Below are 14,760 nucleotides of genomic sequence, written 5' to 3'. Positions count from 1 at the left end.
TATACCTTTTTGTTTTCAATTTACAATGTTCTTTAACAAATGTGTACTGTTTCTTACAGCTTCTAGTTTGGAATCATTCAAGCTTAACTCCTGTCCAGCAGTACACAGAACACCTAGCTGCAGTGAAGGCAATTGCTTGGTCCCCCCACCAGCATGGTCTGCTTGCTTCAGGAGGTGGCACAGCTGATCGCTGTATCAGATTCTGGAACACACTCACAGGTCAACCTCTTCAGTGTATTGACACTGGATCGCAAGTTTGTAACCTGGCCTGGTCAAAGCATGCTAATGAGCTGGTAAGTGTGACTTAACTATGGTGTGTTTTGTGTAGCTGTTGGTGCATTATGGTTTGACCATGGTGAGGTGGCCACTGGAAATGCTGCAGGTTATTGCTTGTTAGTATGTAGTCAGTGATGTTTGAATTTTGATCCCAGCCCTGTGCATGTGGTCATTGCAGTCTGATTTGTCAAGACTCAAACTGTCCATAGAAGAATGTATCACTAATGTTGTACCAAGTGTTCTATGTGAAAGGTTCTGCAAGTAGTTGTAACCAGTTTAGATGTGCCTAGTTCAGCAACACTGATTTGTTATTTCTCTTGCGTCCTAGAGGATGCTGGGGACTCCGTAAGGACCATGGGGTATAGATGGGCACTATAAAGAACTTTAGAATGGGTGTGCACTGGCTCCTCCCTCTATGCCCCTCCTCCAGACCTCAGTTAGTTCCTGTGCCCAGAGGAGACTGGGTGCATTACAGGGAGCTCTCCTGAGTTTCTCTGAAAAAAGAATTTTGTTAGGTTTTTTATTTTTAGGGAGCACTGCTGGCAACAGTCTCCCTGCATCGTGGGACTGAGGGGAGAGAAGCAGACGTACTTAACTCATAGGCTCTGCTTCTTAGGCTACTAGACACCATTAGCTCCAGAGGGAGTTGGAACGCAGGTCTCATCCTCGCCGTTCATCCCAGAACCGCGCCGCCGTCGTCCTCACAGAGCCGGAACACAGAAGCCGGGTGAGTATAAGAAGAAAGAAGATTTCAAAGGCGGTAGAAGACTTCAGATCTTCTCTGAGGTAAGCGCGCAGCGGTAACGCTGCGCGCCATTGCTCACACACACTGCAGGCACTGATGGGCGCAGGGGGGGGGCGCCCTGGGCAGCAATATAAACCTCTAGGACTGGCAAATACATATATATAGGCTGCGGAGGCAGTAGATCTAAAAATCCCCCGACAGTATTACAAAATTGAGCGGGACCGAAGCCCGCCGCTGGAGGGGGCGGAGCTTGATTCCACAGCACTAACCAGCGCCATTTTCTCCACAGAGCACTGCAGAGAAGCTGGCTCCCCGGACTCTCCCCTGCTGAACACGGTGACACAGGGCAGAAAAGAGGGGGGGGGGGGGATTGTAAGGCGCAGTGAGTGTATTATACAGATAATTATATATAAAAGCGCTATATTATCTGGGAATTTGTTTCCAGTGTCAGTTGGCGCTGGGTGTGTGCTGGCATACTCTCTCTCTGTCTCTCCAAAGGGCCTTATTGGGGAACTGTCTCCATATAATTATATCCCTGTGTGTGTGGGGGTGTCGACATGTCTGAAGCGGAAGCCTCTTCTAAGGAGGAGGTGTGGAGCAGATGATTGTGGTGTCTCCGTCTGCAACGCCGACACCTGATTGGTTGGACATGTGGAATGTTTTGAATGCAAATGTGACCTTATTACATAAGAGGATGGACAAAGCAGAGTCCAGGGAAAAAGCAGGGAGTCAATCCATGGCTTTGACTGTGTCACAAGGCCCTTCAGGGTCTCAAAAACGTTCTCTATCCCAAATAGCAGACACTGATACCGACACGGATTCTGACTCCAGTGTCGACTACGATGATGCAAGGTTACACCAAAGGGTGGGCAAAAGTATTCATTATATGATTATTGCAGTAAAAGATGTTTTGCATATCACAGATGACCCCTCTGTCCCTGACACGAGGGTGCGCATGTATAAGGAAAAGAAACCTGAGGTAACCTTTCCCCCATCTCATGAGCTGAACGAGTTATTTGAAAAAGCTTGGGAAACTCCAGACAAAAAACTGCAGATTCCCATGAGGATTCTTATGGCGTATCCTTTCCCTGCACAGGACAGGGTACGGTGGGAATCCTCGCCCAGGGTGGACAAGGCTTTAACGCGCTTGTCCAAGAAGGTGGCGTTACCGTCTCCAGACACGGCAGCCCTCAAGGATCCTGCTGATCGCAGACAGGAAACTACCTTAAAATCTATTTATACGCATACGGGTGCTTTACTCAGACCGGCAATAGCATCGGCATGGGTATGTAGTGCAGTTGCAGCTTGGACAGATACCTTGTCAGCTGACTTTGATACCCTAGATAGGGATACCATTTTTTCTCTATCGTCCTAGTGGATGCTGGGGTTCCTGAAAGGACCATGGGGAATAGCGGCTCCGCAGGAGACAGGGCACAAAAAGTAAAGCTTTTCCAGATCAGGTGGTGTGCACTGGCTCCTCCCCCTATGACCCTCCTCCAGACTCCAGTTAGATTTTTGTGCCCGGCCGAGAAGGGTGCAATCTAGGTGGCTCTCCTAAAGAGCTGCTTAGAAAAAGTTTAGCTAGGTTTTTTATTTTACAGTGATTCCTGCTGGCAACAGGATCACTGCAGCGAGGGACTGAGGGGAGAAGGAGTCAACTCACCTGCGTGCAGGATGGATTGGCTTCTTGGCTACTGGACATCAAGCTCCAGAGGGACGATCACAGGTACAGCCTGGATGGTCACCGGAGCCGCGCCGCCGGCCCCCTTGCAGATGCTGAAGTCAGAAGAGGTCCAGAATCGGCGGCTGAAGACTCCTGCAGTCTTCTAAAGGTAGCGCACAGCACTGCAGCTGTGCGCCATTTTCCTCTCAGCACACTTCACACGCGGTCACTGAGGGTGCAGGGCGCTGGGGGGGGGGGCGCCCTGGGAGGCAAATGTAACCTATATAAAGGCTAAAAATACCTCACATATAGCCCCCAGAGGCTATATGGAGATATTTAACCCCTGCCTGATTTCTCTAAATAGCGGGAGACGAGCCCGCCAGAAAAGGGGCGGGGCCTATCTCCTCAGCACACGGCGCCATTTCCTCTCACAGCTCCGCTGGTCAGGACGGCTCCCAAGTCTCTCCCCTGCACTGCACTACAGAAACAGGGTAAAACAGAGAGGGGGGGCAAATTTATGGCGATATTTTGATATAACAAAGCAGCTATAAGGGAGCACTTATTATAAGGCTACCCCTGATATATATATAGCGCTTTTGGTGTGTGCTGGCAAACTCTCCCTCTGTCTCCCCAAAGGGCTAGTGGGTCCTGTCTTCGTTAGGAGCATTCCCTGTGTGTCTGCTGTGTGTCGGTACGTGTGTGTCGACATGTATGAGGACGATATTGGCGTGGAGGCGGAGCAATTGCCAAATATGAGGATGTCACCCCCTAGGGAGTCGACACCGGAATGGATGCCTTTATTTATGGAACTACGGGATAGTGTCAACACGCTAAAGCAGTCGTTTGACGACATGAGACGGCCGGACAATCAATTAGTGCCTGTCCAGGCGACTCAAACACCGTCAGGGGCTGTGAAACGCCCTTTGCCTCAGTCGGTCGACACAGACCCAGACACAGGCACTGACTCCAGTGGTGACGGTGACGAATCAACCGTATTTCTCTATCGTCCTAAGTGGATGCTGGGGTTCCTGAAAGGACCATGGGGAATAGCGGCTCCGCAGGAGACAGGGCACAAAAAAGTAAAGCTTTTACCAGATCAGGTGGTGTGCACTGGCTCCTCCCCCCATGACCCTCCTCCAGACTCCAGTTAGATTTTGTGCCCGAACGAGAAGGGTGCAATCTAGGTGGCTCTCCTAAAGAGCTGCTTAGAGAAAGTTTAGCTTAGGTTTTTTACTTTACAGTGAGTCCTGCTGGCAACAGGATCACTGCAACGAGGGACTTAGGGGAGAAGTAGTGAACTCACCTGCGTGCAGAGTGGATTTGCTGCTTGGCTACTGGACACTAGCTCCAGAGGGACGATCACAGGTACAGCCTGGATGGTCACCGGAGCCGCGCCGCCGGCCCCCTTGCAGACGCTGAAGAGAGAAGAGGTCCAAAATCGGCGGCTGAAGACTCCTGAGTCTTCATAAAGGTAGCGCACAGCACTGCAGCTGTGCGCCATTTTCCTCTCAGCACACTTCACACAACAGTCACTGAGGGTGCAGAGCGCTGGGGGGGGCGCTCTGAGAGGCAAATAAAAACCTTATTAGAGGCAAAAAATACCTCACATATAGCCCACAGAGGCTATATGGAGATATTTAACCCCTGCCTAACTTCAAAAATAGCGGGAGACGAGCCCGCCGTAAAAGGGGCGGGGCCTATCTCCTCAGCACACAGCGCCATTTTCTCTCACAGAAAAGCTGGAGAGAAGGCTCCCAGGCTCTCCCCTGCACTGCACTACAGATACAGGGTTAAAACAGAGAGGGGGGGCACTGATTTTGGCGATATTGTATATATATAAAAGATGCTATAAGGGAGAAACACTTATATAAGGTTGTCCCTATATAATTATAGCGTTTTTGGTGTGTGCTGGCAGACTCTCCCTCTGTCTCCCCAAAGGGCTAGTGGGTCCTGTCCTCTGTCAGAGCATTCCCGGTGTGTGTGCTGTGTGTCGGTACGTGTGTGTCGACATGTATGAGGACGATGTTGGTGAGGAGGCGGAGAAATTGCCTGTAATGGTGATGTCACTCTCTAGGGAGTCGACACCGGAATGGATGGCTTATTTAGAGAATTACGTGAGAATGTCAACACGCTGCAAGGTCGGTTGACGACATGAGACGGCCGACAATCTATTAGGACCGGTCCAGGCGTCTCAGAAACACCGTCAGGGGTTTTAAAAACGCCCATTTACCTCAGTCGGTCGACACAGACACAGACACGGACACTGAATACAGTGTCGACGGTGAATAAACAAACGTATTTCTCATTAGGGCCACACGTTAAGGGCAATGAAGGAGGTGTTACGTGTTTCTGATACTACAAGTACCACAAGAAAGGGTATTATGTGGGAGTGAAAAAACTACCTGTAGTTTTTCCTGAATCAGATAAAATAAAATGAAGTGTGTGATGATGCGTAGGGTTACCCCGATAGCAAATATTGGCGTTATACCCTTTCCCGCCAGAAATTAGAGTACGTTGGGAAACACCCCTTAGGGTGATAAGGCGCTCACACGCTTATCAAGTGGCGTTACCGTCTCCAGATACGGCCGCCCTCAAGGAGCCAGCTGATAGGAAGCTGGAAAAATATCCTAAAAAGTATATACACACATACGGTGGTTATACTGCGACCAGCGATCGCCATCAGCCTGGAGATGCAGTGCTGGGTTGGCTTGGTCGGATTCCCTGACTGAAAATATTTTATTCATGTAGAGCATTTAATAGGATGCATTCTATATATATGTATGTGAGATGCACAGAGGGATATTTGCTCTCTGGCATCAAGATAAGTGCGTTGTCCATATCTCCCAGAAGATGTCAGGGACACGACAGTGGTCAGGTGATACAGATCCCATACGGCAGATGGAAGTATTGCTGTATAAAGGGAAGGAGTTATTTGGGGGTCGGTCCATCGGACCTGGGGACCACAGCAACAGCTGGGAAATCCAACCTTTTTTACCCCAAGTTACATCTCAGCTAAAAAAGACACCGTCTTTTCAGCCTCAATCTTTCCTTTCCCATGAGGGCATGCAGGCAAAAGGCCAGTCATATCTGCCCAGACATAGAGGTAAGGGAAGTAGACTGCAGCAGGCAGCCCTTTCCCAGGAAAAGAAGCCCTCCACCGCGTCTGCCAAGTCCTCAGCATGACGCTGGGGCCGTGCAAGCGGACTCAAGGTGGGGGGGTAGTCTCAAGAGTCTCAGGGCGCAGTGGGATCACTCGCAAGTTGACCCCTAGATCGTACGAGTATTATCCCAGGGGTAAAGATTGGAGAGTCGAGACATCTTCTCCTCGCAGGTTCCTGAAGTCTGCTTTACCAACGGCTCCCTCCGACAGGGAGGCAGCATTGGAAACAATTCACAAGCTGTATATCCAGCAGGTGATAATCAAAGTACCCCTCCTACGACAAGGAAAAGGGTATTATTTTTCCACACTATATTGTGGTACTGAAGCCAGACGGCTTGGTGACACATAGTCTAAATCTAAAATGTTTTGAACACTTACATAAAAGGTTCAAATCGAGATAAAGTCACTCAGAGCAGTGATAGCGAACCGGAAAAAAGGGGACTATATGGTGTCCCTGGACATCAAGGATTACCTCCATGTCCAAATTTTGTCCTTCTCATCAAGGGTACCTCTGGTTCGTGGTACAGAACTGTCAATATCAGTTTCAGACGATGCCGTTTGAATTATCCACGGCACCCCGGGCCTTTTTTACCAAGGTAATGGCCGAAAAGATGTTTCTTCAAAGAAAAAAGGCATCTAAATTATCCCTTACTTGCACGACCTAAAAAGGGCAAGTTCCAGAGAACAGTTGGAGGTCGGAAGAGCACTATCTAAAGTAGTTCTTCGACGGCACGACTGGATTCTAAATATTCCAAGAATCGCAGCTGTTTTCCGACGATACGTCTGCTGTTCCTAGGGATGATTCTGGACACGGTTCAGAAAAAGGTTTTTCTTCCCGAGGAAAAAGCCAAGGAGTTATCCGACCTGTCAGGAACCTCCTAAAACCAGGAAAGGTGTCTGTACATCAATGCACAAGAGTCCTGGGAAAAATGGTGGCTTTTTACGAAGCAATTCCATTCGGCAGATTCCATGCAAGAATTTTCCAAAGGGATCTGTTGGACAAATGGTCAGGGTCGCATCCTCAGATGCACCTGCGAATAACCCTGTCGCCAAGGACAAGGGTATATCTTCTGTGGTGGTTGCAAAAGGCTCATCTATTGGAGGGCCGCAGAGTCGGCATACAGGATTTGATCCTGGTGACCACGGACGCCAGCCTGAGAGGTTGGGGAGCAGTCACACAAGGAAGAAACTTCCAGGGGGTATGGACGAACCTGGAAAAGTCTCTTCACATAAACATTCTGGTACTAAGAGCAATCTAAAATGCTCTAAGCCAGGCGGAACCACTCCTGCAAGGAAAACCGGTGTTGATTCAGTCGGACAACATCACGGCGGTCGCCCATGTAAACAGACAGGGCGGCACAAGAAGCAGGAGTGCAATGGCAGAAGCTACCAAGATTCTTCGCTGGGCGGAGAATCACGTAATAGCACTGTCAGCAGTGTTCTTCCCGGGCGTGGACAACTGGGAAGCAGACTTCCTCAGCAGACACGATATTCACCCGGGAGAGGGGGGTCTTCATCCAGAAGTCTTCCACATGCTAGTAAACTGTTGGGAAAGACCAATGGTAGACATGATGGCGTCTCGCCTCAACAAGAAACTGGACAAGTATTGCGCCAGGTCAAGAGATCCACAGGCAATAGCTGTGGACGCACTGGTAACACCTTGGGTGTACAAATCAGTATATGTGTTTCCTCCTCTGCCTCTCATACCAAAGGTATTGAAGATTATACGGTGAGGAGGAGTAAGAACAATACTAGTGGCTCCGGATTGGCCAAGAAGGACTTGGTACCCGGAACTTCAAGAGTTGGTCACGGACGACCCGTGCCCTCTACTTCTGAGAAGGGACCTGCTACAACAGGGTCCCTGTCTCTTTCAAGACTTACCGCGGCTGCGTTTGACGGCATGGCGGTTGAACGCCAGATCCTAAAAGGGAAAGGCATTCCAGAAGAAGTCATTCCTACCTTGATTAAGGCAAGGAAGGAAGTCACCGCGAAACATTATCACCGCATTTGGCGAAAATATGTCGCGTGGTGCGAGGATCGGAGTGTTCCGACGGAGGAATTTCAACTGGGTCGTTTCCATACATTTCCTACAATCAGGATTGTCTATGGGTCTCAAATTGAGATCTATTAAGGTTCAAATTTCGGCCCTGACAATATTCTTCCAAAAAGAATTGGCCTCAGTTCCTGAGGTACAGTCTTTTGTTAAAGGAGTACTGCATATACAGCCTCCTGTGGTGCCTCCGGTGGCACCGTGGGATCTAAAGGTAGTTTTAGATTTCCTCAAATCCCATTGGTTTGAACCATTGAAAAAGGTGGATTTTAAATATCTCACATGGAAAGTGACTATGTTACTGGCCCTGGCTTCCGCCAGGAGAGTATCTGAATTGGCGGCTTTATCTTATAAAAGCCCTTATCTAATCTTCCATTCGGATAGGGCAGAACTGAGGACTCGTCCGCATTTTCTCCCTAAGGTGGTATCAGCGTTTCACCTGAACCAACCTATTGTGGTGCCTGCGGCCACTGGCGACTTGGAGGACTCCAAGTTGTTGGACGTTGTCAGAGCCTTAAAAATATACATTTCAAGGACGGCTGAAGTCAGAAAATCTGACTCGCTGTTGATACTATATGCACCCAACAAGTTGGGTGCCCCTGCTTCTAAGCAGACGATTGCTCGTTGGATTTGTAACACAATTCAACTTGCTCATTCTGTGGCAGGCCTGCCACAGCCTAAATCTGTTAAGGCCCATTCCACAAGGAAGGTGGGCTCATCTTGGGCGGCTGCCCGAGGGGTCTCGGCATTACAATTCTGCCGAGCAGCTACGTGGTCGGGGGAAAACACGTTTGTAAAATTCTACAAATTTGATACCCTGGCAAAAGAGGACTTGGAATTCTCTCATTCGGTGCTGCAGAGTCATCCGCACTCTCCCGCCCGTTTGGGAGCTTTGGTATAATCCCCATGGTCCTTTCAGGAACCCCAGCATCCACTTAGGACGATAGAGAAAATAAGAATTTACTTACCGATAATTCTATTTCTCGGAGTCCGTAGTGGATGCTGGGCGCCCATCCCAAGTGCGGATTATCTGCAATACTGTACATAGTTATTGTTAACAAATTCGGGTTATATTGTTAAGGAGCCATCTTTAAGAGGCTCTTTCTGTTATCATACTGTTAACTGGGTTTAGATCACAAGTTGTACGGTGTGATTGGTGTGGCTGGTATGAGTCTTACCCGGGATTCAAATTGCCTCCCTTATTGTGTACGCTCGTCCGGGCACAGTACCTAACTGGAGTCTGGAGGAGGGTCATGGGGGGAGGAGCCAGTGCACACCACCTGATCTGGTAAAAGCTTTACTTTTTTGTGCCCTGTCTCCTGCGGAGCCGCTATTCCCCATGGTCCTTTCAGGAACCCCAGCATCCACTACGGACTCCGAGAAATAGAATTATCGGTAAGTAAATTCTTATTTTTCCAGTAGGGCCACACGTTATATGATTTTGGCAATGAAGGAGGCGTTACATTTAGCTGATACTACAGGTACCACTAAACAGGGTATTATGTGGGGTGTGAAAAAACTACCTATAGTTTTTCCTGAATCAGAAGAATTAAATGACGTGTGTAATGAAGCGTGGGTTGCCCCTGATAAAAAGCTGATAATTTCAAAGAAATTATTGGCATTATACCCTTTCCCGCCAGAGGTTAGGGAGCGCTGGGAAACACCTCCTAGGGTGGACAAGGCGCTAACACGCTTATCTAAACAAGTGGCGTTACCCTCTCCTGAGACGGCCGCACTTAAAGATCCATCAGATAGGAGGATGGAAAATATCCAAAAAAGTATATACACACATGCAGGTGTTATACTACGACCAGCTATAGCGACTGCCTGGATGTGCAGTGCTGGGGTAGTTTGGTCAGAGTCCCTGATTGAAAATATTGATACCCTGGACAGGGACAATATTTTACTGTCGTTAGAACAAATAAAGGATGCATTTCTTTATATGCGTGATGCACAGAGGGATATCTGCACACTGGCATCACGGGTAAGTGCTATGTCCATTTCGGCCGGAAGAGCTTTATGGACGCGACAGTGGACAGGCGATGCGGATTCAAAACGGCATATGGAAGTTTTGCAGTATAAAGGGGAGGAGTTATTTGGAGTCGGTCTATCAGATTTGGTGGCCACGGCTACAGCCGGGAAATCCACCTTTCTACCTCAAGTCACTCCCCAACAGAAAAAGGCACCGACCTTTCAACCGCAGCCCTTTCGTTCCTTTAAAAATAAGAGAGCAAAGGGCTATTCATATCTGCCACGAGGCAGAGGTCGAGGGAAGAGACAGCAACAGGCAGCTCCTTCCCAGGAACAGAAGCCCTCCCCGGCTTCTACAAAAGCCTCAGCATGACGCTGGGGCTTCTCAAGCGGACTCGGGGACGGTGGGGGGTCGTCTCAAAAATTACAGCGCGCAGTGGGCTCACTCGCAGGTAGATCCCTGGATCCTGCAGATAATATCTCAAGGGTACAGGTTGGAATTAGAGACAGATCCACCTCGCCGTTTCCTGAAGTCTGCTTTACCAACGTCCCCCTCCGAAAGGGAGACGGTTTTGGAAGCCATTCACAAGCTGTACTCTCAGCAGGTGATAGTCAAGGTACCTCTTCTACAACAAGGGAAGGGGTATTATTCCACTCTTTTTGTGGTACCGAAGCCGGATGGCTCGGTAAGGCCTATTCTAAATCTGAAGTCCTTGAACCTGTACATAAAGAAGTTCAAGTTCAAGATGGAGTCACTCAGAGCAGTGATAGCGAACCTGGAAGAGGGGGACTTTATGGTATCCTTGGACATCAAGGATGCGTATCTCCACGTTCCAATTTACCCCTCACACCAGGGGTACCTCAGGTTCGTTGTACAAAACTGTCACTATCAGTTTCAGACGCTGCCGTTCGGATTGTCCACGGCACCTCGGGTCTTTACAAAGGTAATTGCCGAGATGATGATTCTTCTTCGAAGAAAAGGCATATTAATTATCCCATACTTGGACGATCTCCTAATAAGGGCAAGGTCCAGAGAACAGCTAGAGATGGGATTAGCACTGTCTCAAGAAGTGCTAAAACAGCACGGGTGGATTCTGAATATTCCAAAATCCCAGTTAATGCCGACAACTCGTCTGCTGTTCCTAGGGATGATTCTGGACACGGTTCAGAAAAAGGTTTTTCTCCCGGAGGAAAAAGCCAAGGAGTTATCCGAGCTTGTCAGGAACCTCCTAAAACCAGGAAAGGTGTCTGTACATCAATGCACAAGAGTCCTGGGAAAAATGGTGGCTTCTTACGAAGCAATTCCATTCGGCAGATTCCACGCAAGAATTTTCCAAAGGGATCTGTTGGACAAATGGTCAGGGTCGCATCTTCAGATGCACCTACGGATAACCCTGTCTCCAAGGACAAGGGTGTCTCTTCTGTGGTGGTTGCAGAGTCCTCATCTATTGGAGGGCCGCAGATTCGGCATACAGGATTGGATCCTGGTGACCACGGACGCCAGCCTGAGAGGCTGGGGAGCAGTCACACAAGGAAGAAACTTCCAGGGAGTATGGACGAGCCTGGAAACGTCTCTTCACATAAACATTCTGGAACTAAGAGCAATATACAATGCTCTAAGCCAGGCAGAACCTCTGCTTCAAGGAAAACCGGTGTTGATCCAGTCGGACAACATCACGGCAGTCGCCCATGTGAACAGACAGGGCGGCACAAGAAGCAGGAGTGCAATGGCAGAAGCTGCAAGGATTCTTCGCTGGGCAGAGAATCATGTGATAGCACTGTCAGCAGTGTTCATCCCGGGAGTGGACAACTGGGAAGCAGACTTCCTCAGCAGACACGATCTTCACCCGAGAGAGTGGGGACTTCATCCAGAAGTCTTCCACATGCTGGTAACCCGTTGGGAAAGACCAATGGTGGACATGATGGCGTCTCGCCTCAACAAAAAACTGGACAGGTATTGCGCCAGGTCAAGAGATCCGCAGGCAATAGCTGTGGACGCGCTGGTAACGCCTTGGGTGTACCAGTCGGTGTATGTGTTTCCTCCTCTGCCTCTCATACCAAAAGTATTGAGAATTATACGGCAAAGAGGCGTAAGAACGATACTAGTGGTTCCGGATTGGCCAAGAAGGACTTGGTACCCGGAACTTCAAGAGATGATCACGGAAGATCCGTGGCCTCTACCTCTAAGGAGGGACTTGCTTCAGCAGGGTCCCTGTCTGTTTCAAGACTTACCGCGGCTGCGTTTGACGGCATGGCGGTTGAACGCCGGATCCTAAAGGAAAAAGGCATGCCGGAAGAAGTCATTCCTACTTTGATTAAAGCAAGGAAGGAAGTAACCTTGCAACATTATCACCGAATTTGGCGAAAATATGTTGCGTGGTGCGAAGATCGGAGTGCTCCGACGGAGGAATTTCAACTGGGTCGATTCCTACATTTCCTGCAATCAGGATTGTCTATGGGTCTCAAATTGGGATCTATTAAAGTTCAAATTTCGGCCCTGTCGATTTTCTTTCAAAAAGAACTGGCTTCAGTCCCTGAAGTCCAGACCTTTGTTAAGGGAGTGCTGCATATACAGCCTCCTGTGGTGCCTCCAGTGGCACCGTGGGATCTCAATGTGGTTTTGGACTTTCTAAAATCTCATTGGTTTGAACCACTAAAAAAGGTGGATTTGAAATATCTCACATGGAAAGTGACCATGCTTCTAGCCCTGGCTTCGGCCAGGAGAGTGTCAGAACTGGCAGCTTTATCTTACAAAAGCCCATATCTGATTTTCCATTCGGACAGGGCAGAACTGCGGACTCGTCCGCATTTTCTCCCTAAGGTGGTGTCAGCATTTCATCTGAACCAGCCTATTGTAGTGCCTGCAGCTACAAGTGACTTGGAGGACTCCAAGTTACTGGACGTTGTCAGAGCATTAAAAATATATATTGCAAGGACAGCTGGAGTCAGAAAATCTGACTCGTTGTTTATATTGTATGCACCCAACAAGATGGGTGCTCCTGCGTCTAAGCAGACGATTGCTCGTTGGATCTGTAGCACAATCCAACTTGCACATTCTGTGGCAGGCCTGCCACAGCCTAAATCTGTAAAGGCCCACTCCACAAGGAAGGTGGGCTCATCTTGGGCGGCTGCCCGAGGGGTCTCGGCATTACAACTCTGCCGAGCAGCTACGTGGTCAGGGGAGAACACGTTTGTAAAATTTTACAAATTTGATACTCTGGCTAAGGAGGACCTGGAGTTCTCTCATTCGGTGCTGCAGAGTCATCCGCACTCTCCCGCCCGTTTGGGAGCTTTGGTATAATCCCCATGGTCCTTTCAGGAACCCCAGCATCCACTAGGACGATAGAGAAAATAAGATTTTACTTACCGATAAATCTATTTCTCGGAGTCCGTAGTGGATGCTGGGCGCCCATCCCAAGTGCGGATTATCTGCAATAATTGTACATAGTTATTGTTAACTAATTCGGGTTATTGTTGAAGGAAGCCATCTTTCAGAGGCTCCGCTGTTATCATACTGTTAACTGGGTTTAGATCACAAGTTGTACGGTGTGATTGGTGTGGCTGGTATGAGTCTTACCCGGGATTCAAAATCCTCCCTTATTGTGTACGCTCGTCCGGGCACAGTACCTAACTGGAGTCTGGAGGAGGGTCATAGGGGGAGGAGCCAGTGCACACCACCTGATCTGGAAAAGCTTTACTTTTTGTGCCCTGTCTCCTGCGGAGCCGCTATTCCCCATGGTCCTTTCAGGAACCCCAGCATCCACTACGGACTCCGAGAAATAGATTTATCGGTAAGTAAAATCTTATTATTGACCTTAGGTCACATTAAAGACGCAGTCTTATATATGAGAAACGCTCAGAGACGTTGGGCTGCTAGGTTCGAGAGCCAACGCCATGGCGATTTCTGCTAGGCGAGTCCTGTGGACCCGCCAATGGACGGGTGATGCCGACTCAAAGAAGCATATGGAGGTTTTACCTTACAAGGGTGAAGTTTTATTTGGGGAAGGTCTCGCGGACCTGGTTTCCACAGCTACCGCGGGTAAATCTACTTTCTCTGACGTCCTAGTGGATGCTGGGAACTCCGTAAGGACCATGGGGAATAGCGGCTCCGCAGGAGACTGGGCACAAAAGTAAAAGCTTTCTGACTAGCTGGTGTGCACTGGCTCCTCCCCCCATGACCCTCCTCCAAGCCTCAGTTAGATTTTTGTGCCCGGCCGAGAAGGGTGCATGCTAGGTAGCTCTCCAGAGCTGCTTAGAGTAAAAGTTTTAAATAGGTTTTTTTTATTTTCAGTGAGACCTGCTGGCAACAGGCTCACTGCATCGTGGGACTAAGGGGAGAAGAAGCGAACTCACCTGCATGCAGAGTGGATTGGGCTTCTTGGCTACTGGACATTAGCTCCAGAGGGACGATCACAGGTTCAGCCTGGATGGGTCCCGGAGCCGCGCCGCCGGCCCCCTTACAGAGCCAGAAGAGCGAAGAGGTCCGGAAAAATCGGCGGCAGAAGACGTTCCTGTCTTCAATAAGGTAGCGCACAGCACTGCAGCTGTGCGCCATTGCTCTCAGCACACTTCACACTCCGGTCACTGAGGGTGCAGGGCGCTGGGGGGGAGCGCCCTGAGACGCAATAAAACATGTTTTTAAACCTTATATGGCTAAAGAAATGCATCACATATAGCTCCTGGGCTATATGGATGCATTTAACCCCTGCCAGTTTTCATAAAAAAAGCGGGAGAAAAGGCAGCCGAAAAGGGGGCGGAGCCTATCTCCTCAGCACACAAGCGCCATTTTCCCTCACAGCTCCGCTGGAAGGACGGCTCCCTGACTCTCCCCTGCAGTCCTGCTACAGAATCAGGGTAAAACAAGAGAGGGGGGGCACTAATTGGCAGAAAATACA

At 49.2% G+C, this 14,760-nt stretch overlaps 1 protein-coding gene across 3 annotated transcripts in view; it reads left to right on the top strand.

The window, feature by feature from the left end:
* Nucleotides 1–14,760, top strand: part of FZR1 (fizzy and cell division cycle 20 related 1) — a 366,770-nt gene that overhangs the window by 282,739 nt on the left and 69,271 nt on the right. For all 3 annotated transcript variants that reach the window (XM_063915431.1, XM_063915413.1, XM_063915422.1), the window contains one exon: nucleotides 60–293. In XM_063915431.1, the coding sequence (XP_063771501.1) occupies nucleotides 60–293 (234 nt within the window). The remainder of the gene's footprint in view (nucleotides 1–59; nucleotides 294–14,760) is intronic.

Source organism: Pseudophryne corroboree, chromosome 1 (assembly GCF_028390025.1).
Source record: "Pseudophryne corroboree isolate aPseCor3 chromosome 1, aPseCor3.hap2, whole genome shotgun sequence".
Classification (NCBI taxonomy): Eukaryota; Metazoa; Chordata; class Amphibia; order Anura; family Myobatrachidae; genus Pseudophryne; species Pseudophryne corroboree.
This window is presented reverse-complemented; position numbering and strand designations above follow the sequence as displayed.